This window comes from Lutra lutra, chromosome 7 (genome assembly GCF_902655055.1).
Source record: "Lutra lutra chromosome 7, mLutLut1.2, whole genome shotgun sequence".
Lineage (NCBI taxonomy): Eukaryota > Metazoa > Chordata > Mammalia > Carnivora > Mustelidae > Lutra > Lutra lutra.
The window spans coordinates 5,686,178-5,708,181 of NC_062284.1; the positions used below are offsets into that span (position 1 = coordinate 5,686,178).

A 22,004-nucleotide genomic window follows, 5' to 3' on the forward strand; every position below is an offset into this window, starting at 1 on the left:
AAGAAGCCTGCTTCCCTCTCTCTCTCTCTCTGCCTTCCTCTCCGTCTACTTGTGATCTCTCTCTGTCAAAAAAAAGAAAAAAAAAAAAAAAAAAGAAATGTGAAATGGGCCAGGGAACCACAGACGGGAGAGGAGTCACCGTGCGTGAGAAGGCCATGACATTGAGGTGGGTTTTGAAGGATGAGTAGGAGTTTGACAGGAGGGAGAGGAAAGGCATTCCTAGTACTAGAAACAGGACGAGTAAAGGCACAGAGGCATGAAAAGGCCCGGCAGGTTTGGGGAAATGGCTGAGGCTGGAGGCACAGTAGGCACTGGGAAGAGGAGAGGGCAGATGGTCAAGGTTACGGAAGGTCTTCGGACTCAAGACTGAGGTTTCATTCTGCAGGCAGTGGGGAACTGGAGACTGTTTAGCAGGAAAGGAAGATCCTTCTGCTGAGGTGTGTGGTGAGCCTGGGGATGCCCGCCACTACACACTGGGGTGTGAAGATAGCAAGCTCTGAAGCTAGAGCATGCCCCTCACTGTGCCCCCCCGCCTGAGCTGGCCTGGTGCCCAGAGCAGGGACCCCTTATTACCGGGCAATAAGCTACCCACTGCGCCAGCTTTGAAAACTAGAGGCTCTTTCCAGAAGAGTAAAGATTCCAGCCAGCTGGGCCTATGGTCCGCATCCAAAACAAACAGGAAGAGACCACAGTGGGTCAGGCAGGGCCTCTTTCTTTATTTGGAGAAGGGATCAGGCCAAGTGGGCTTGTGGGTCTTTCTGCTTCAGAGGTGGGGGGCTGCAGGCCCATCAGGGACAGACTGAAACTCGGTTTAGGGGGACACATGGCTCTGGGGGCCAGCCTAGGGGGTCGCTATAAAGATGGCCTCCTTAGGCCAGTCCTGGCCCTGATGATAGACTGGGAGCACATGCCACATCACCCTTGGGAGCCATTGTCCACTGCGTCACCATGCCCAAGCTGGAAACTTCTCTTGGGCACTCGGCTTCCTATGAGTGCCCTTGGGCGCCAGCCCAGACCTGATGAAGGTGCGTCCTGGCCACCATGGTGGGAAGTCCACACCGGCCGCCCAGGGCCCCGTAGGCAGGTCTCTAGAGAGAAGAAAAGAAGTGCCAAGGGCTCAGAACACCCTCGGCCTGAAGCATGGGCACTACGGATTCCCCCGAAGACCCCACCTCTGCTGGCCCAAAGACAGGGGGCAGTCATTCATTCTTGTGGTTACGTGTGAATGAATTCATCTACGCGTTCATTCAGTGCATATGTGCACTCACTTCCCAAGTGTTCGTTCGCACAGCTCAGGGGAAGGCAGACCCGAGCTAGGGCGGGGAGTGACAGATGAACGAGGAGCTTACAAGCCGATGGAGCCAGCCCAGGTGAGCCCTGAGATAGAGTTGGCCCGAACCAGAACACTGCTCCTCTGCCATGGTTGGAGGAAGGTTCCTAGAAGGGGGCAGGCAGTTCTTCCAGGGCCAGAGTGGGGGCAGGGACGGGGTGGAAATGGGCTAGAAAGACTTGAGTAAGCAGTGATTCATGTATGTGTGCGTTCACTCAACGACTGCGCATTGAGCACCTGTTATGTGCCCGGCACCATGACGGGCTGGTGAGCGGAAGCAGCCAAGGGCCTGCTCTCATGGGGACTGCAGTTGCTGGGGGAGACAGACGGGACTCAAGTCTTCACTATGCAGATCAAACAGAAAACTGCACTGAGTTACAGGGCTTCGACAAAGAGGTTCGTGGTACTAATGGAACTAATAGGGACTTGACCTGGCCAGCGAGGGCTTCTCTGAGAAAGAATGGAAGAATGAGTAGGAAATAACTAGGGAAAGAAGGTGCCCCTGCCCAGCCTACTGACCTTTGCTTGTGTGAGCCCTGGATCACATGCTGATCCAGTCAGGGGGAACAGCAGGTGCAAAGGGCCTGTGGCAAAGGGAGTGGATGAAGACCAGAGTGGCTGGACCACTGGGACAGAAGGGAATGTGGTGAAAATGAGGCTAGGAAGGGGGTAGGCTGATGGCAGGCTGAACTTGTAGGTCTCTTTGGAAGATTTAGTCTGGATTTTATGAGCAAAAAGGAAGTTGTTTTTTGTTTTTAATTAAAGCTTTTATTTTTAAGTCATCTCTATCCCCATCGTGAGGCTTGAACTCATGTCCCTGAGATCAAGAGTGGTGTGTTCCACTGACCGAGCTAGCCAGCTGCCCTAGGAGGGTTTGAAGCCTGTCTGATTCTTGTGGCAAACAGGTTTGAGGGGGCCTGAATGGAAGTGGTGAGTCCGTGAGGCCATAGTGGACTCTGTATGAACAGGGAGAGTGGCTTTGACCAAGGACATGGTGAGAGCAGGGATGGGGGCAGAATTGGACATGGAAGTCAGGGTCAGGAGGTGTCAAGGTCTGAGACACTGGACTGCTGGGTGGGAAGAGCAATAATGAACATTCTTTTATTAAGTATGATAAATCATGTCTTCATTTCTACTAAGGATAGGAAAAGAGGCCATGGCTGAGCTCTGGGTAAGGAGAAAGGGAATAATGATGTGTAGGTTGTGCTCTGTGATGTTTAATATGTTCTCTTGTTCAATCTGGGCAACAAAGTTGAGAGATAAATACTGTTATCTATTTGTGAGGAGCGAGCTCTGAGCAAGGTACCTGCTCAAGGTCACAGCTGGGAAAAGGTGAAACCTCACGGCCTCCTCTCTTAAAAAAAAAAAAAAAAAAAAGCCAGAACACCTTCTTTCTTTCTCTTCCGTATGCTGATAGCTGAGCTAGAGCTTTTTGGCAAGAAGGGGTAAGAGGGGGGACCTGGAAGAACTCCTGCTCTGGAGGAATGCTAGGGACTCTGAGACCCTGTCCCCAGGGCTTGGATTGTCTGGGTGTGCCAGATCCAGCCACAGGGGTGACCCACGCTGCTCTTGACCTGAGCCAGAAACTGACTCTCTCCTCTGCATCTCCCACCTCTTCCTGCTCCTGGGAGGTCCTTCCCTGACTCTAACCTCAGTCCTCCCGCTTCTGTCCCCACTGTCCCAGCACGCAGGCACATCAGTGCCACCCAGCCCCGCTCCTCCCTCTACCTGCTGCCCGCCCTTCAGCCCTCGTCCTGCAGCCCATAACTGGACACTGTTTGCTCCCCATCAGGTGCCCTGGCACACTGTGTCTGGACCTCCTCCTCTCTGGAGCCTGAGCAGAGGGTGCCCCTGCCCAACCTACTGACCTTTGCCTGTGTGAGCCCTGGTTAATTTTTGCCCAGACTGTTGGCTGTGGGGCTCCTCCCCCGTCCCCTCAGGGATATAAGTCTGGCCCGAGGCTGCCTTGCTCCTCGCCATCCTGAACCTCCCCCAGCCCCCACCCTGCCCTCACCATGGCCAAGGGCTTCTACATTTCCAAGGCTCTGGGCATCCTGTTCATCATCCTGGGCGTGGCGGCCGCGTGCACCATCATTGCTCTGTCCGTGGTGTATGCCCAGGAAAAGAACAAGAACACCGGGAGCTCCGCCGATGGCTCCACAGTGAGCCCCACGAGCCCCACGGGTCCCATAAGCCCCACGGGCCCCACGAGCCCCACGGGCCCCACGGGCCCCACGAGCCCCACGAGCCCTACGAGCCCCACGACCCCCACCGCCCCCACGGCCACTGGATCCACCACCGCGGCTACCACCTTGGACCAGACCAAACCATGGAACCGTTACCGCCTCCCCAAGGCTCTGATTCCCAGCTCCTACAATGTGACACTGCAGCCGTACCTCACCCCCAACAACGACGGCCTGTACACCTTCAGCGGCAAAAGCACCGTGCGCTTCATGTGCAAAGAGTCCACCAACGTCATCATCATCCACAGCAAGAAGCTCAACTACACCAACATCGAAGGGCAGAGGGTGGCCCTGCGGGGCGTGGGGGGCATCCAGGCCCCCGCCATCGACAGGACCGAGCTGGTGGAGCTCACTGAGTACCTGGTGGTGCATCTCCGGGAGCCGCTGCAGGTCAACAGCCAGTACGAGATGGACAGTAAGTTCCAGGGGGAGCTGGCCGACGACCTGGCGGGCTTCTACCGCAGCGAGTATATGGAGAACGGTGTCAAAAAGTAAGTAGCAGTGGGTTCTGTCTGCTTGGTGGGGGCAGGTACCAGATCCGAGGCAGAGCTGGATCCTGGGGGCCAGGGAAGGGCTTGGATTGCAAGTCTTGGAACCTGGAGCCTCTTACTGGCCCCTGACTCCATCCCAGGTGCTAGGGGAGCAGCCCCTCACTTGGGGGCTTCTGTACCCCACATTAGGGAGTCAGGGGCGAGTGGTAAAAAAGCCTCTTGGACAGATAGGAAAACTGGGGCTCAGAGGAGAGAAACTTGCCTAAGGTCTCCTGGCTAATATAGGGATGGAGCCTGCCGGGACTTTGACCCTGACTCCTGAAGGAGCTCTGCTCTCCCCGAGGAGCTGGACTGTCAGGGCCCGGAGGCTGCCTGGGGGAGACAGAGACGGGGAGGGCAAGGATGAGTCTGGAGCAGACTTTCCCGCACCCCTTCCCCTGCACGCCTGGCAGCACCCTGAAACCCCCACCCCGCCCACCCTCACGGGGCACAAGCGTTTCCCCGGCACACGCTCTGACATTCTGGTTTGGGCAGGGTGATCGCCACGACACAAATGCAGGCTGCAGACGCCCGGAAATCCTTCCCGTGCTTTGACGAGCCAGCCATGAAGGCCACGTTCAACATCACCCTCATCCACCCCAGCAACCTCGTGGCCCTGTCCAACATGCTTCCCAGAGGTGAGTGGGTCTGTCCTGGGGCCACACAGCCTTGGAAAGGAGGCATCCCAGGGCTAGGATTTGGATCAGGGGAGAGGAGGCATCCTTGTGAATTCCAGTGCTCCTTGCCCAGGCCCCAGCGTCCCTCTCCTGGAAGATCCCAGCTGGAACGTCACAGAGTTTGAAACCACACCTATCATGTCTACTTACCTGCTGGCCTACATCGTGAGCGAGTTCAAGAATCTGGAGGACACAGCACCCAATGGCGTCCTGGTAAGAAGCTGGGCCCACTCGTCCTTCCCCTTCTCCGGGATTGGCCCCGGCCCGAGGGATATTCTTGTTCTAATTCATTCCCATCTCTGCCCCTGAGTCGTTAGACCAGTGTTCGAATCCCGACGCTGAGTGTCTGGGACAAGTGTCTTAAGTTTTGGCCCTCAGTCTCTGCAGCTGAATGTTTGCTCTCTCCTCATGAAGGGCGTTCCCAACCCTGGGTGTCAGGCAGACGGCGGCCATGACTACTGCTATTCCCAAAGGCTCCTCCCTAGGACTCTGAGCCCCTCAGACACCCCCATAACCTCTCCTCTCCTCCCTCTCAGTTTAACCTAGTCGGTGCCCTCACTAGCCTGCTGGCCCCTGGGGCCCCGCCCATCTGCACCAGGGGACCCAGGAGGGGCCTCTGACCTACCTCCATTCTTTCTGCAGATCCGAATCTGGGCTCGGCCTAGTGCGATTGACGAGGGCCATGGAACTTATGCCCTGAATGTGACGGGCCCCATCCTAGACTTCTTTTCTAAACATTATGATACCCCCTACCCACTCAACAAATCTGGTGAGTGAGGGGCCTTGTGGTGGGGACAGAAGATGGGGCACCCCACCCAGAGGCCATCCTGCCAATGGCCTTGCCTCCGCAGACCAGATCGCCTTGCCTGACTTCAACGCTGGCGCCATGGAGAACTGGGGGCTGGTGACCTACCGGGAGAGTGCCCTGCTCTACGACCCGCTGTCCTCCTCCACCGGCAACAAGGAGCGGGTGGCCACTGTGATTGCTCATGAACTGGCCCACCAGGTAGCCCCCCCCATCCCAGGGAGGGCCGAGAAGTGAGTGGGGGGCTCTGGGAGGAGAGGGCACAAGCCCTAGGCAGCTGCGAAGGGAGGAGGGTCCCAGCTGACAGGATAGCGGAGGGGAATCACGGTGATGCCAGCCAAGTCCTGGCCAGCGCCTGGCACATGGGGGACACTCGGTGAAGGGGAGTTCTGGGTACCGTGAGTGACCTTCCTTCCCCAACAGTGGTTTGGGAACCTGGTGACCTTGGAATGGTGGAATGACCTGTGGCTGAACGAGGGCTTTGCCTCCTACGTGGAATACCTGGGCGCCGACTATGCAGAACCCACCTGGAATCTGGTGAGCGGGGGCCCTGGGGGCCCGGGGTGCGGCGTTGGCGAGCCCCCCACCCCGCCGCCAGGCCGGTCTCCTGATGAGCCCTGGGGATTTGCAGAAAGACCTCATGGTGCTGAATGACGTGTACCGTGTGATGGCCATAGACGCGCTGGCCTCCTCCCACCCTCTGTCCTCGCCTGCCGGCGAGATCAACACGCCGGCCCAGATCAGTGAGATGTTCGACTCCATCTCCTACAGCAAGGTACGGAGGCAGCGGTGGGCAGGCAGAGGCAGCGGGGACGCGGCCCACAGAGCCCGGCTCTGGGAGCATGCGCCCTGGCCTGGTCCTGCTGGCTCAGTCCCTCTTTCTGAGAGCCCCTCCCCTTCCCCAGGGAGCTTCAGTCCTCAGGATGCTCTCCAGCTTCCTGACGGAGGACCTGTTCAAGAAGGGCGTGGCGGTGAGTACCCTCGGCTAGCTGTGGGGGTGGGTTTCCCCAGCCCCTGCTGTGTGTCCCCGAGCCCCCGCCTACCGCAGGAGTTCAGTGGGAGAGGCTGGGGAGCACCAGCTTTGCCTTCACCGTGGCCTTTCTTTCTGCAGTCCTATCTCCACACCTTTGCCTACAAAAACACTGTTTACCTGGACCTGTGGAACCACCTGCAGAAGGTCAGTAAGAGCCAGCTGCCCATGGCCATTCTTTGGGGGTCCTGAGATGCTGTAAGTCTCGCGGGGGGGGGGGGGGGGCGCAGCACGTGTGGGAGAGAATGTGTCCAGCTCCATGGCTTCCCAGCCCAGGCAGGTCCTCTGAAGCCTTGGTTGCTCATCTGTAAAATGGGTACAGCGAGAGCTCCTTGAAGGAGGTGTTTGGAGACCATGGGTCAAGACCCCAGGCAGGCAGCTTGCCTCCCCGCCACAAACCGCAGTGAACTCCATGGCGGGAGCCCAGGAGCACCCTCCTCAGCCAGCCCACACGGTTCCTGAGCCCTCCCCTGCCTGGAACTTTGGAGTCAGTCGTTCTACCTACTCAGCACTCCTGGCTGCCCTGTGCCCCAGGGGGCCCCTCCCAGGCCTGACTCCGCACACTCCGGCACCCCCAGCACCAGCTTTGACCTTCTCGCCCTGCCCTGCCTTGTCTTCCTGTCCGCTCAAACCTCACGCAGCCCTGTCTGTGGGACAGACCCTCTGACCACCCTGCCTCCCCTCTCCCCTCCCTGCCTCTCCTAGCACTGGAGTCTGCACACTGCCGTCTTCCCATCAGTTCCCCTCCCCTACAGCAGCCTGACTGACCCCTCCTGAGTCCCAAGCCCAGTCCAGCAGGGAGGGGAGACCAGGGCCTTGTCAGGGAGTCACAGCTGGGCTCCAGCACCCTTCTGGCTGGTCTCCAGGCCAACTTCTATCTGCCAGGAGCCTGGTTGGGCCCTCTCCCCGACATTCCCCTCCCTGGACCCCCCACAACCTGCTGACAGGGTCACCTCAATGCCTCCACACCCACTGTCTTCCTAGCCTGCCTCAGTCTCTCCCTCCTTCCTCTCCTGCAAAGCTGAGCCCTCCTCCATGCCAGGTGCCTTTCCACCTCCACCCCTCCCTCCCACTTCTTCTGTCCCTGAGCCCGGACTCTCTGCAGCCTCTCCCAGTTCCCCTCCCTGCGCAGCTTCTGCCCTTCCGACACTCTTCTTCCTCTTTCCTGTCTTTATTTTCTCACTTAATAGCAGATGTTGACTTCTTGCTGTTATTAGAAAAGCAACGCATATGCGCGGAAACAGATGAAAAAAACCTGAGAAGACAGTAGAGAGCACCCCAAGCCCGTCCCCAGACCACCCACACTCTGACCCACTCGCTCGCTCTGCACCCTGCCTGCTCCTGGCCCTCCTGTCCTCCTCTAGGGTTGTTCACTCTGGGCAACCGCCCCCCACCCGCCAATACCCACCTCACCTTGGGCCCCAGAAGTGGTGGGAGGGGGGAGCCCACCTAGATTTGCAGTGCACCAAACACCTGGCCGTTCTCAGCTGGCCCAGCCCTGGGACCCAGCCAGCTCCTGCCTCCCTGCGGGGTAGCACTTCCGGAGCGAGGCGGGAGGGGGCGCTCCGCTGACGGCCGCCCCTGTGGCTCTGCCCCAGGTTGTAGACGATAATTCAAGCATCCAGCTGCCTGCCTCTGTGCGCGCCATCATGGACCGCTGGATCCTGCAGATGGGCTTCCCCGTCATCACCGTGGACACCCCCACGGGCAACATCTCCCAGCAGCACTTCCTCCTCGACCCCGAGTCCGTTGTCACCCGCCCCTCAGAGTTCGAGTGAGTGGAAGGGGTCACCGACGCAGGCGTCCTAGGGAGGGCTCCAAGGGGTAGTGGCCGTGGCACCCCTTGGCCATCTCAAGTCCAGGAGTGCCGCGATCCTGGCCCTGGTGGCTGGAGACAGGCTCTCCCTCTGTGGCCTAGAGGATGGGAGTGTTTGGTGCGGCCTTGGGGCAGACGCGGAGAGCCCGACCAGGCTGCTCTTACCCGGCCGCACCAGGAGCTGCTGTCCCTCACCACCTGGTCTCGGGGGGCTCTCGTTGCAGCTACCTGTGGATCGTGCCCATCACGTCTGTCAAAAATGGCACGCAGCAGGCAGACTACTGGCTTCCGGGAGTTCGACAGGGTAATCCACCCTGCCCCCAGCTCCTGGCCCATGTTCTGGGGGCTACGGCAGGCTTCAGGGGCAGCTTCCTTTGTCATTTCATTCAACAAATGTAGCTGAGTACTTCGGTTCTAAGCTCTCCTCTGCTGTTGCCCAGCTGTGTGACCCTGGGCGAGTTACCATCCCTCTCTGGTCTCTCTTTTGTCATCTATAAAATGGGGCTGAGAACGATATCTACCCCACTGAGTTGTGTGGGGACTGAAGAAGAGAATGTATACGAAATGTTTAAAACAGCACATGGCATAAAGTGTGAACAGCTCTGCTCTGCCAGGTACTGAGGAAACCAAGCTCAAGGTGGTTTCTCCTCGGCCTAGGCCAGAACTGCAGATGAAGAGAAGGAAGATGAGCAACTAGAACTTTCCAGAGCTATGTTGAGTACTTTAACAGAGGCATGTAGCCTCTGGGCTGCTGCAGGACAGGAAGCCAGGAATAAGAAAGAGTGAGCTTTGTGGAGAGGTGAGGGAAGGCTTCCTGGAGGAGGTGAGCAGGGTCTTAGAGGAAGGGAAAGACTTAGCCAGGCTCATGGCAGCAGAGGAAATAGCAAATGCAAGGCATAGAGGCAGGAGAGAACGTAGGGACTGTGACTAGGGCAGAGGTGTGCCCTCCAGGTAAGCCAGGTTCCTGAGGTCCCTGCAGGCTGTGAGGCACAAGCGGCTGTGTCCTTGGGCCAGGAGGAGCTGGGACAGGTGGGAAGTCGGCAAGGACCACCTCTGTGGAAGGACCCCTTCTGGCTGCCAGAAGAAAGACTAGAAGGGAGGGCTGAGAGGGCCAACCCTGGGGGGGTTGACTGGCAGGGACAAATTGTCTGGGCTTCCCCCTCAGTGACTGGGGCGTGCTGGAGCTGTTCATAAGCCCAGAGAGGATGAGGAGGACCACAGCCTAGGGAGCTGAGTCTGAGTGGCCCGGGGGAATGGGGATGGAGATGTCCAGGCAGTGGTCACTGGCCAACCCACGGTAGAGTTTGGCCTGGCAGCCCCGTCCTACACCCCTTCTTCTCTCCTCTCCTTGGCATTGCCCAAGGCTTGAGGGCTGGCCAGTGCCAGGCTGTGTGGGAGGCTGCTCTCGTTGAGGCCTGGAGAGAGGCAGGCCAAGGGTCAGCCTGTGGCCTTCTGGGCAGCCCCACCCAGCTCCGGTCTCTCTCCACAGCCCAGAATAACCTGTTCAGAACCACAGGTTCTGATGAGTGGGTCCTGCTGAACCTCAACGTGACGGGCTACTACCTGGTGAACTATGATGAAGACAACTGGAGAAAGATCCAAACTCAGCTGCAGACAAACCTGTCGGTGGGTGTCTGCAGCCCCACCCCACCCCCTGCCCCAGGCCCCGGGCCCAAGGTGGCGCCCCAGACTGCCGGGCCTGCCCCCACTACCAGCCTGAGGTGACACCCTCTGTTGCCCCTTCTAGGTCATCCCTGTCATCAACCGGGCTCAGGTCATCCATGACACCTTCAACCTGGCCAGGTGAGTGTCCCCTTCTTCCTTGGGCCCAGCCTGGCTCAGGCCTGGTGACTTCAGCAAGTGCCGTTCCGTCACGAGAGCTGGTACTCTTCCTCTCGGCCTTACCGTCCCAGGCACAGGGCGGCGGGCTCCCCGGGCTTCTGCACACCCCGCCCTGGGCCCCCAGATAATCATCCGAGACTCAGTTTGAGTACTTTACCTCAGGCCACATAGGAGTGGCCCCTGACAGCCAGACACAGGCCCGTCCCCTCTAAAACCACTCTAAACGGGCTTTTCCTGAGGACTGACAGTGGGCCAGGCCGTCACGCTAGGCGCTCAGAGAATCCGGGAAGGCCAGGACGGAAGAGAGGCAGCACCTACTGTGTTGCCCACAGGCGCTAAGCTGATTTAATTGATGTCCCACATAGACACGGACGTTTATGAACCAGATGTGTGCACACGGCCTGAGAGGGAGGGGGGTGGAAGGCGCAGAGGGCCAGACAAATCAGAGAAGAGCTGGGCAGAGCACAGGTTTCCGCCCTTAAAAATCTCTGCTCTGTGGCCTTAGGTAAGTCACTTGACCTCTCTGAGCCTCAGTTTCCTATTCCTAAAATGGGGACAGTGTGCGATTGGCTGCTGGTGAGGGCAGGGCCTGAGCTGGCCTCATCTGCGGTGCCAGCCAGCATCCATTTGCAGTGAGCACTGGAGCTGGCGTGCCTAGGGCTCTGGGACCTTAGGTTCCACGAAGGGGTTGGAGTTCCCTCTGTGGGGCTGGACTTACTTGAGCCCCTCTGTTTGTCCCCAGTGCCCAAATGGTCCCCGTCACCCTGGCGCTGAACAGCACTCTCTTCCTGAACCAAGAGAGAGAGTACATGCCCTGGGAGGCCGCCCTGAGCAGCCTGAGCTACTTCAAGCTCATGTTCGACCGCTCTGAGGTCTACGGCCCCATGAAGGTACAGAGGGGCGTGGCAGGGTTCAAGGACCCGTTGGTCTAGTGCCTGAAATTGCACCATCAGGGAGTTCACGGAAATGCTATCTGGAGTGGTGGACCCTTCAGAATGCCACGACGCCAAGTTCTTTGCCAAGAGCAGCCTGGGCAGGGTGGTGAGAGGGATATGGTGTCAAGGGAGCAGGTGCCAACGAGGTGAGCAGGTTGGAGAGGGCAAAGAAAGGACACAGACTGCTAGCGAAGTTTGCTGTTTGCAAAGTTAGCACTGTCCGAAGGCACAGAAGAAACCGCTGCTCGGAGCTGGGAGGCCTGCCTTTTACCAGCCGTGTGGCTTCAGCCAGCTCTCTTCAGGCCCAGCGCACTGTCCCCTCTGTAAAGTAGGAGGCCCGTACCTGCCAAGCCCAAGGGCGGGGAGGGAGAAGCAGGTTAACAGCTTTGAAGTTGGGGTGATTGGGGGCGAGGTATGTTGAGGCTCCCATGAGGGAAACTCCGCAGTTTCAGACCAAAAAAAACAAAAAAACAAAAAAACTCCAAACTCTCAATGTCCAATAGTTAGGGATTGGTTAAGTAAATGGCAATATCCATTTAATGGAGTATTACACGGCCATCAGATGATACTCGAAGAAAAGCAAGTGATGGCGTGCGTGAGGTTGGGTGGGAAGGGGCAGAGGGAGAATCTTTTTTTTTTTTTTTTTTGCAGAGGGAGAATCTTAAGCAGGCTCCACACCCAGCACAGAGCCCAACACGGCTCAGTCTCACAACCCTGAGATCATGACCTGAGCCAAAATCAAGAGTCAGACACTTAACCCAGTGAGCCACCCAGGCACCCCTTGAAGAGATCATTTTTATTGATTTATTTTTAAAGATTTTATTTATTTATTTATTTGACAGACAGAGATCACAAGTAGGCAGAGAGTCAGGCAGAGAGAGAGAGGGGGAAGCAGGCTCCCTGCTGAGCACAGAGCCCGATGCAGGGCTCGATCCCAAGACCCTGAGACCATGACCTGAGCCGAAGGTAGAGGCTTAACCCACTAAGCACCCAGGTGCCCCGAAGAGATCATTTTTAATTAAAAAATTTTTCACATTAACTTTCTATCAGGGTAAATTAGGTATTAGTGTAAATGAGCTTTTAACTCAGAAAAGTGTTCAAGGACGTGGAGGCATAGCATCCGCAACGTCTTTGTCCCACTGCCACACAGGACCCAGAATTCACCCAGGTTTAGAAGGTCCTAGGTTGGAAATTGTTCCTCAGCGAATTTCAGGGCTTGCTCCACTGACCCCCAGCCTCTCGTGTTGCTGTTGAGAATCAGAGCCTTGCTCATTTCTGGTTATTTGAATGTGGCCGTTCTCCCCCTTCTGGAAGCCTGTGCTGGAAGCCTGTGAGCTCTTCTATCAGTCCTGGTGCGTCTTTGTGTGGGTCTCTCTCTTCCCCTACCTTTTCCATCTGGGCATTTTGACATTGCTCCCTAAGACGTTCTTCCCCTCCTTGCTGTTTGGTTCCCTTTCTGGTTCCCCTGTTTATCCAGCGCATTGTTCTTGCGTTGGCCTTCCTTCTGTCCTGCCCTTAAATTCCCAAGAGCTGTTCCTGGTCCCAGTGTCCTTTGCGAATCTCCGAGTGCTCGGAAGGTACTCATCTCAGGCTTTCACCAAGCTTTCTTTTTCTTCCATTGACTTGTTCCATGAGTCTTCGGTTTGTTTTGGTCTGCTTTGGAGAGATCACGGCAGAGGCTGAGCTACCCTCTTTGGATTTGAGAGTGAGGCAGTAAAAGGCAATTAGAAGTTCCATGAGGTCATGTTTGTCACTTGCAGGTCTCACTGGGGGGTGACTGGGGCTATGTGACTCCTCATGGGGACCCTCAAATATTAGTATCCATGGATGTCTGGTTGGCTCAGTTAGAGACCATGTGACTCTTAATCATGGGGTCATGGGTTCAAGTTCCACATTGAGTCTAGAGATTACTTAAAAAGAAAAACAAAAACAAAAACCAGTGTCCAAGAGTGTTCCCCTGAGACCAGACAGTCATCCTTTATCTTTTTTTTTTTTTTTAAGATTTTTATTTATTTATTTGACAGAGATCACAAGCAGGCAGAGAGACAGGCAGAGAGAGAAGGAGGGGAAGCAGGCTCCCCATTGAGCAGAGAGCCTGATGCAGGGCTCAATCCCAGGACCCTGGAATCATGACCTGAGCCGAAGGCAGAGGCTTTAACCCACTGAGCCACCTAGGCTCATCCTTTATCTTGTATAACAAAGCTGTGATGCTTGCTTTTTGGGATTGGGGATGGGGCAAGAGACTGGAGATGTCTCCATTCGGGATATAACCTTTCACCTCTGACCTGTCTCTCTGCAGCCCACCAATCCTTCCCCTGTGTCTGGTGACCCCTGATTCTGAGCCCCAACCCATTCAGCCTCACTCACGGGGGAGGGCGGGGTTTGCCTGCTGCCAGGAGAGAAGCAGGAGCTTGGGGGTTTAATTACTCCTGCTACAGACTCTGACTCCTTTGCCCTGTGCCCAGCCCCCGCCTCACCCCTGTCCCCTGCAGACCCGTCCCTCTGATTCTGGGCCATTCGAGCCAGTGTGGCTTTTGGCCGTGTGTGCCCCGCAGCAGGGCTGTGCTGCAGGGCCCACCTGTCCCTCTCTCCCCACCTTCTAGCTCCTTGCCTGCACGGGTCCCTCATCCACTCTGGTTTCCCCTCCTGTTTCCTTTGTTCTGGAAGTTTGTTTTTGGACGAAATGGGGGACTTATGTCCCCGTGTCAGGGACAAAGAGCAGTGTGCAGAGTTGTAGAGATGCTAGGTAGAAAAGGAAGAAGAAGGGGTAAGCTCCCCAACTTGAAAATCATAGTTTGGGGAAGCTCCTGGGTGGGTTGTATTTTCTGCAGACGCTGCTCCATGTTTCCTAAGCTCTTCATAAGGAAAGTGGGATACTAAAAAACAAAACAAAACAAAAAATAAATAAAAAAGAAAAGTGGGATACTTAGCATCGGGCGGCGGGGGTGGGGCAGAGGCATTACACTCTATTCAGAAGTAGTGACCCGGAGACCGGACTCTTAGACTGGGTGAGGCTTTCGGGAGGGAGAACCTCAGAACTGTGAGCTCCAACCTGGGCCGGCCCTGGCCCCTTTGAGCCCTGTGGCCCCCGGGCGAGGCCTGAGCCTCCAACCTTTCTGCCTCTGTGCCCTTCACCCTGGTGACACCTCCCCACCCACGCCAGAGGCTGTGCGGGGCTCCAGAAAGGTCAAGTGTGAGTCTAGCTTTGAAGCCCTTCCTGTTTTCTTTTCCCCAGAGTTACCTGAGGAAGCAGGTCTCGCCTCTGTTTGATTATTTCGAAACTATCACCCAGAGCTGGACGAAGCACCCAGACACCCTGATGGAACAGTGAGTGGAAGCTCAGAGCCATGCTCGTTGCCTCATTTCCGGAAGTCACGGGCGGCCCAGCCACCCTGACCTGGGGAGTCCTGAGCGGGGTCCTGCAGTGTCGTCCTCAGGAGGACAGCTCCCGGCTGGACCAGGGCCACCGGCCACAGAGAGAACCCCTCCTAGGAGTAGGAGGCCTGCCCTGAGGCTCTCTGTGGCCTGCGAGCCCGTCTGACCTCCTTATACAAGGGACCAAACAAACTGAGGTCCCTCACTGGCTTGGTCATTTTATTTTATTTTAAAGATTTACTTATTTCTTTTGGAGAGAGAGAGAGAGCAAGAGCACATGAGCTGGGGCGGGGCAGAGGGAGAGGGAGAGAGAGAGAATCCTCAATCAGCCTCCCTGTTGAGCCCTGACATGGGTCTCTGTCCCAGGCCCCTGAGATCACGACCTGATCTGAACCCGAGAGTTGGCTGTTTAACTGACCAAGCCACCCGCACACCCCTTGGTCATTTAGATTCTAGGTGTTCAAATTGGGGCTGGAGCTCGTACTGACCCCTCTAGGTCCCAAGGCACAAAGCGAAGAGGGAGACCCGATGGGCGGAGTGGGTTGCAGCCGCAGACAGAGCCCAGGCCCTGCCATCCTTCCTGGAGATGTGCATCGGCAGGGGACTCTGGCCGAAGTCTGGGTCAGGTGACCCCCGGGCACACTGACCAAGTGTCACCCCTGGCACAGGTACGGTGAGATTAACGCCGTGAGCACCGCCTGCACCTATGGGGTTCCGAAGTGTAAGGAGCTGGTCTCCACTCTTTTCGCAGAGTGGAAGAAGAACCCCCAAAACAACCCGTGAGTGTGTCCCCTGCTCTTCCCCCCGCCTTCATCCGCCCCTCAAGCCCACAGCCATGTCCTCGTCAGACACTCCCTGCTGCTGCTCCCTCTGACACCCCCACCCTCACCAGGATCTACCCCAACCTGCGCTCCATCGTGTACTGCAACGCCGTCGCCCAGGGCGGTGAGGAGGAGTGGAACTTCGTGTGGGAGCAGTTCCGAAGCGCCACGCTGGTAAACGAGGCCGACAAGCTCCGTGCGGCCCTGGCCTGCACCAACCAGGTCTGGATCCTGAACAGGTGAGGCCTGCGGCCGCCCGGGGCTGGGTAAGTTTCCCTCCCCACTGGGAACCAGGATCCCCACGTGCGAGAGAACAAACCAGCCGGGCCTCCTCACTCTCATTCACAGGATCCCCACAAACTCGTGCAGTGGGGTAGTACGTTCCCCATTTTACAGCTGAGAACACTGAGGCTCAGGGAAGCAAAACCGCTTACCCAAAGCCCAGAAGCTTTAATAAGTCGTGGAGTCAAGAGCAGAACCCGGGTCTGGGTCTCGGTCCCCAGCTTTTAGCTGCTGTGGCTTCTTGGCCTGCGGTTGACCACAGCTCAGTTCTGCTCTCTGTCAAGGGCTCTGGGGCAGCCCGACCTGAGTCCTCTCGGATATGCAGCCGGGCACACTTCCAGCTCTTGCACGAGGGCTTCTAGCTCTCACCCCCAGGCCCCAAGAAAGAAAAGCCTCTCTCCATGTCAAAGACAAACATAGCCACCCTACCTGGGATAGGGCTCTTGACCCAGGTTCTCTTTCTTTTCTTCATTTGTCCATGGCCCGTCATCAGATATTTATCAGGCACTGGGGCCACAGGACGCATGACGTTGGCATAGCCAGTGGCCCTGCCTGGGAGACTCAGTATCCCTCCTACTAGAGGGAGGTCGACTAAGGGGTCTTCAAACCTTGGTAGGCCGAAGCGATATGAAGAGTCTTGCAGAAGAGGTGTGGGGAGGGGAGGGTGGGGCCCGTTGCCCTCCTGGGTTCTCTCTCTCTCGAATCCTCTGACCAGAGCCCTCGGAGGTGGTCACGAAGTCAGCACCCTGCCCTCACAGGTACCTGAGTTACACCCTGAACCCTGACCTCATCCGGAAACAAGATGTCACCTCCACGCTTAGCAGCATCGCCAGCAATGTCGTCGGGCAAAATCTGGTCTGGGACTTCGTCCAGAGCAACTGGAAGCAGCTGTTTGACGAGTGAGTCTGCAGGAGCATGTTAGAAGTGCCCGCCGAAGCTGGGGTGTCCTGGGGGGGGGGGGCGGGGCGTGAGTGTCTGTGTGAATGGGGCCCCGCAGGGCTGGAAGTTGGAGGGGCCTGTGGGCACTGCTGAGGAATGCGGGAAAATGAACCCAGCTCGAGGGGAGTCGGGTGGGGGGCAACGACGAGGCAGGTGTGGGCCGGCAGGGGGAAGAGAGTCCAGTTCTCTGCAGAGATGGGGCAGGGACACTGGGATCAGACCTGTGTGCGTGTCCCTAGAGCGTGTCATTTCCTCTCGTCTACGAGATAAGGACAGTCGCGGTGTGGCTGTGAGGATAGTGTCGCCGGCCTGTCCCTGAGCATTAGTTCCTGGCCCTTCACGGCTCTTCTCTCCCCACAGCTTCGGTACTGGTTCCTTCTCCTTCTCCAACCTCATCCAGGCAGTGACCCGACGGTTCTCCTCGGAGTTCGAGCTGCAGCAGGTAAGCAGCCCCAGACCCTCGAGTGGTCCCCAGAAGCCCATCCCAGTCTATTCAGCGAGCGTCCCCTGAGTGTGCTCTCAAGGGAGCTTGGGCTCCACATTGCCAGAGCCTTCCTCATTTCCAGGGGAAGCAGGGCATCCGGGCTTTTTACATGGTGACAGTTCAATCAGAAACATGCATCTGGGAATTCTTATATAGGCAAAAAGTAAAGAGAATCGTATAAATGAACCTCCATGTACCCATGACCCAGATTAAACAATTATCAACATTTTGCTGCTTCTTTTTTGGGGGGTGGATAATTTTGGGGCAGAGATCACTTACATAATTTCACCTGTAAGTGGTTTAGTTATATCTAAAATAAAGGAATTTTTAAAAGATAATCTCAGTGTCATTAACACGCCCAAGAAAAATGAACAATTTCTTCTATCATGTTCTATTCAGGGACATTTAAAACCCTCTAGGTGGTTTCTTTTAAAATTCCTTTTGCAATGATAGATATGCTTGAATCAGAAGCCAAACAAAGTTAACTCATTGTATTAGGTTGATTTGCCTTTTTCTTTTTTCATTGAGATACAATTTATGTAGCACAACGCTCATCATGTTAAGTGGTTTTCTGTATATTTACGAGGCTGTACAACCATCACCACTGTCTAGTTCCAGAACATTCTTGTTACCCCCCAAAAGAAGCTGTGGCAGTCACTCTTCTTCTGTCCCTAGCCCTGGCAACCTGTCTCTATGGATATGGCTATTTTAGATATTTCATAAAAGGGGATCATGTAATACGAGACCTTTTGTGTCTGGCTTTTGCCTAGCATCAGGCTCTCAAGTTTTATCCATGTTGTAGTGTGTAGCATTTATGGCTGAATAATATTTGTGCGGCTATACCACATCTGTTTATCCACCAATCAGTTGGTAGACACCGGGTTATTTCCACTTTTTTTTCTTTTTTTTAGATTTTATCTTATTTGTTTATTTGAGAGAAAGAGCAAGTATGGGAGACAGTACGAGCGGGGCTGGGGAGGAGCAGAGGGACAGGGAGAAGCAGACTCCCTGTTGAGCAAGGACCCCCCCCCCAAAATATGGGGCTCGATCCCCAGAATCCTGGGATCAAAGCCTAAGCTAAAGGCAGACCAAAACTGACTGAGCCACCCAGGCGCCCCCACTTTTGACTATATGAATAACTCTGTTATGAATATTCATGTACAGGGGCGCCTGGGTGGCTCAGTGGGTTAAGCCGCTGCCTTCGGCTCAGGTCATGATCCCAGGTCCTGGGTTCAAGCCCCACATCGGGCTTTCTGCTCAGCAGGGAGCCTGCTTCCTCCTCTCTCTCTGCCTGCCTCTCTGCCTACTTGTGATTTCTCTCTGTCAAATAAATAAATTTAAAAAAAAATCTTTAAAAAAAAATGAATATTCATGTACAGATTTTGGAGTGATTGTATGTGTTTGTTTCTCTTGGGTATTCACCTGGAAGTGGTGTTGCTGGATTGTTTGGTAACTCTGTTTAACTTTTTGAGAAATTTCCAGAATGTTTTCCAAAATAATTGCACCTAATTTACATTCCACCTGCAGAGTAGGAAGGTTCCAACGTCTTTCTGTCTTTGTGGACTCTTACTATTTTCTTTTCCTTCTTTCCTTTCCTTCTTTCCCCTTCCTTCCTTCCTCCCTCCCCGCCCTCCTTCCCTCCCTCCTTTCTTTTTTAATTATCGCCATTCTGTGGGTGTGAAGTATATGGACTGCATTTCTCTAATGACTAATGATGACGAGCATCTTTTCATGTGCTTATTGGCCATTCATACATCTTCCTTGAGAAATGTCTATTCAAATCCTTTGCCCATGTCCTAACTGGGATATTTGTCTCTTTATTGTTGAGTTGTAAGAGTTCCTTATATACTCTGGATAGTAGGCCCTTACTGGATACCTGATTTGCAAATGTTTTCTTCCATTCTGTGGATTGTCCTTTTACATTCTCCATAGTGTCTCCTGATGTCCTGAAGTTTTTAAATTTTGATAAAGTCCAGTTTTCTAATTTTCCTTTTATTGCTTGTGCTTTAGGTGTCATATCACATGCTACTAAGAGTCTTACCATGTTAGCTCTTACATTTAGGACTTTGATTAATTTTGGCTTAATTTTAGTATATGGTGTAAGGTAGGGGTCCAACTTCATTCTTTTGCATGTGGCTATCCAAATGCCTCACCACCATTTGTTGAAAAGATGATTCATTCACCCAGTGAATGGTCTTGGCATCCTTGCTGCAAATCAATGGACTATGAATGTGAGGGTTTATTTCTGGACTCTCAGTTGTGCATCATTGGTCTATCTGTTCATCCTTAAGCCAGTACCACACTCTCTTGATTACTGTAGCCATGCAATGAGTTTAGGAATGTGAGCCCTCCAACTTTGTTCTTTTTCAAGACTGTTTGGCTGTTCAGAGTCCCTTGCATTTCTTTGTGAATTTTAGGATCAGCTTGTCCATTTCTGGGAAAGAAGAAAATGCAGTTGGGATTTTGAGAGGGATTACATCGAGTCTGTAGATCGATATGGGAAGGGTTGCCATGGAATAATATTAAATCTTCCAACCCGTTAACACAGATTTGGGTATATTGGGGTCTTTTTTCCTTTCATTTAGGTATTCTGAATTTCTTTCAACAATATTTTATAGTTTTCAACTTGCCAGCCTTGTATGTCTTTTGTCACATTTATTCCTCAGTGTTTTATTCTTTTTGATACTATTGTAAATGGAACTGTTTTCTTAATTTATTCTTTGTAGGGGCGCCTGGGTGGCTCAGTGGGTTAAGCCTCTGCCCTTGGCTCAGGTCATGATCTCAGGGTCCTGGGATTGAGCTCAGCGGGGAGCCTGCTTCCCCCCGCCCTCTCTGCCTGCCTCTATGCCTACTTGTGATCTCTCTCTCTGTCAGATGAATAAATAAAATCTTAAAAAAAAATTATTCTTTGATGTTGCTCCTCCATCTTGCATCCTTGCTGAATTCATTAGTTTTAGTAGTTTTTTGGGTAGATTCCTTAGGATTTTCTATATCCAAAATCATGTCATCCACTAATGGAGATAGTTTTACTTCTTCCTTTCTGGATGCCGTCTATTTCATTTTCTTGCCTAATTGCCCTGGCTACAACCTCTAATAGTATATCTTAATCTCTGACATCTCTCTCTCTCTCTCTTTTTTTTTTATAGTGCCATTTATTTGTGGAAACAGCTAGGTTAGAGGCGCCTGGGTGGCTCAGTGGGTTAAGCCGCTGCCTTCGGCTCAGGTCATGATCTCAGTGTCCTGGGATCGAGCCCCGCAGCGGGCTCTCTGCTCTGCGGGGAGCCTGCTTCCTCCTCTCTCTCTGCCTGCCTCTCTGCCTGCTTGTGATCTCTCTCTGTCAAATAAATAAATAACATCTTTAAAAAAAGAAAGAAAGAAAGAAAGAAACAGCTAGGTTATTTGTAGTATAGAAATGGCCACATTCTGAATTTGGCTGATTACTTCCTTGTGGTATCTTGTCTGATTGTCCCTCTCTCTTTCCTGGATTGGACTGAGATTACAATTCAATTAAAAGCTAAGGTTCAGGGACGCCTGGGTGGCTCAGTTGGTTAAGCAGCTGCCTTCGGCTCAGATCATGATCCCAGCGTCCTGGGATCGAGTCCCGCATCGGGCTCCTTGCTCATCAGGGAACCTGCTTCTCCCTCTGCCTCTGCCTGCCATTCTGTCTGCCTGTGCTCACTCTCTCTCCCTGTGCTCACTCTCTCTCCCTCGCTCTTTCTGACAAATAAATAAATAAAATCTTAAAAAAAAAAAAAAAAAAAAAGCTAAGGTTCAACTCAATAAAGAACCGTAGGGTGAAGATTAGATATGTCCAGGAGCCAGATTTAACCACATGGCTCTTGGTTTTGGCCTCTGCTCTAGAAAAAAGCTTTATGGAGGGGAAGGAGAGGGGGAAAAGGACTGGCCCTTCCTCTGTGGCCCTTCCTCTGCTGGAGAAAGCCTGTGGCTGTGTTCCACAAGGGCCCTAATGTGGGTGGGAGGCCCGAGGCCTGGACAGCCCTCTGCTTCCGGCTGTGTGACCGACCCAGCCTGGGGCTGAGAATCCTCATTCTCCCGGCAGCTGGAGCAGTTCAAGAAGAACAACATGCACATAGGCTTCGGCTCAGCCACTCGGGCTCTGGAGCAAGCCCTGGAGAAGACCAAAGCGAACATCAAGTGGGTGAAAGAAAACAAGGAGGTGGTGCTCAGGTGGTTCACAGAAAACAGCTAATAGTTCTTGGTCCTGTGTCAACCCCCACCATGTGAGTGAGATGCGTGCATGTGTCTGCCCGGTGGCCTGTGGCAGCAACCCCTTCCTGGAGCCTGAGGTGACGGTGTCCTCCCCTCAGGGACAAAGCCCACGTTTTCTCTGGTCTGCCCATGGGGCCAATCCAGTGTCCAATGGCCAGACTGTCCAAGCACCTCCCAGCCCCTGCCCCTCGTGCCCGCCCCCACCCCAGGCCTGGCACGGTGCCTGTCACCCCGGGCCCTGGGGCTGATCTCAGGGAAGCCCCGCTCCAGGGCCAGATGAGCAGAAGCCCTCCATGGACGATGGATGGCCTTGCGGGGGTAGCCCTGTGCCCTCTCTCACCTTCCCATAAAGACCCTGAACCTAAAGAATCAACAGGGCACAAGACCTACATATTTTTTTTCTAAGAGAAAATGTAAATAAAGGATTTCTAGATCAGTGTCGAGACTCATTACTAAACTAGAGCAGGACTGGGTTTGCACAGCAGCCAGGAAGACAGCGAGGGAACCTGGAGTGTAGGGATCTCCAGGGAGCACAGGAGGGGAGAAGTATCCAGAATGCTGTGTGTCCTGTGGGGTCCGCCTGCAGTGCCTCTCATCCACTGAGAGGCACTGGGGACCTGGGTGCTGGGAGCTACGAGGAGGTAGAGGCCTGGCAACCAGACCCA

General features: G+C 54.5%; 1 protein-coding gene and 1 long non-coding RNA gene across 5 annotated transcripts; both read left to right on the top strand.

Moving 5' to 3' along the window:
• The first annotated feature begins 3,144 nt into the window (after positions 1–3,144).
• On the top strand, positions 3,145–21,776 carry ANPEP (alanyl aminopeptidase, membrane). Of its 4 annotated transcripts, none has more exons than XM_047738649.1 (21): positions 3,145–3,493; positions 3,530–4,064; positions 4,599–4,741; positions 4,854–4,993; positions 5,423–5,549; positions 5,632–5,786; positions 6,009–6,122; positions 6,217–6,360; positions 6,491–6,556; positions 6,697–6,762; positions 8,214–8,386; positions 8,653–8,735; positions 9,921–10,057; positions 10,179–10,234; positions 11,016–11,163; positions 14,444–14,535; positions 15,252–15,362; positions 15,476–15,643; positions 16,445–16,585; positions 16,986–17,067; positions 21,170–21,776. In XM_047738649.1, exons 1-21 carry the CDS (start codon positions 3,346–3,348, stop codon positions 21,317–21,319), a joined length of 2,979 nt encoding a protein of 992 aa, XP_047594605.1. In that variant the 5' UTR covers positions 3,145–3,345; the 3' UTR covers positions 21,320–21,776. The 4 variants fall into 4 exon arrangements, with proteins under 4 accessions (XP_047594605.1, XP_047594607.1, XP_047594603.1 ...); XM_047738651.1 differs by having other exon boundaries at positions 3,548–4,064; XM_047738647.1 differs by having other exon boundaries at positions 3,145–4,064; positions 8,214–8,389; positions 8,656–8,735.
• LOC125105299 (uncharacterized) lies at positions 19,913–21,163 on the top strand. Its single transcript, XR_007128862.1, has 3 exons — positions 19,913–20,281; positions 20,504–20,628; positions 20,879–21,163. It is a non-coding gene; the product is annotated as an uncharacterized LOC125105299 (long non-coding RNA).
• Positions 21,777–22,004: the final 228 nt, after the last annotated feature.

Excerpts from the sequence above, each read along its gene's own strand:
- ANPEP (XM_047738647.1), top strand. The coding sequence starts at position 3,346 with ATGGCCAAGGGCTTCTACATTTCCAAGGCTCTGGGCATCCTGTTCATC. Across the intron at positions 4,065-4,598 it reads ATGGAGAACGGTGTCAAAAA|GGTGATCGCCACGACACAAA; the intron begins GTAAGTAGCAGT and ends TGGTTTGGGCAG. Across the intron at positions 5,787-6,008 it reads CTCATGAACTGGCCCACCAG|TGGTTTGGGAACCTGGTGAC; the intron begins GTAGCCCCCCCC and ends CTTCCCCAACAG.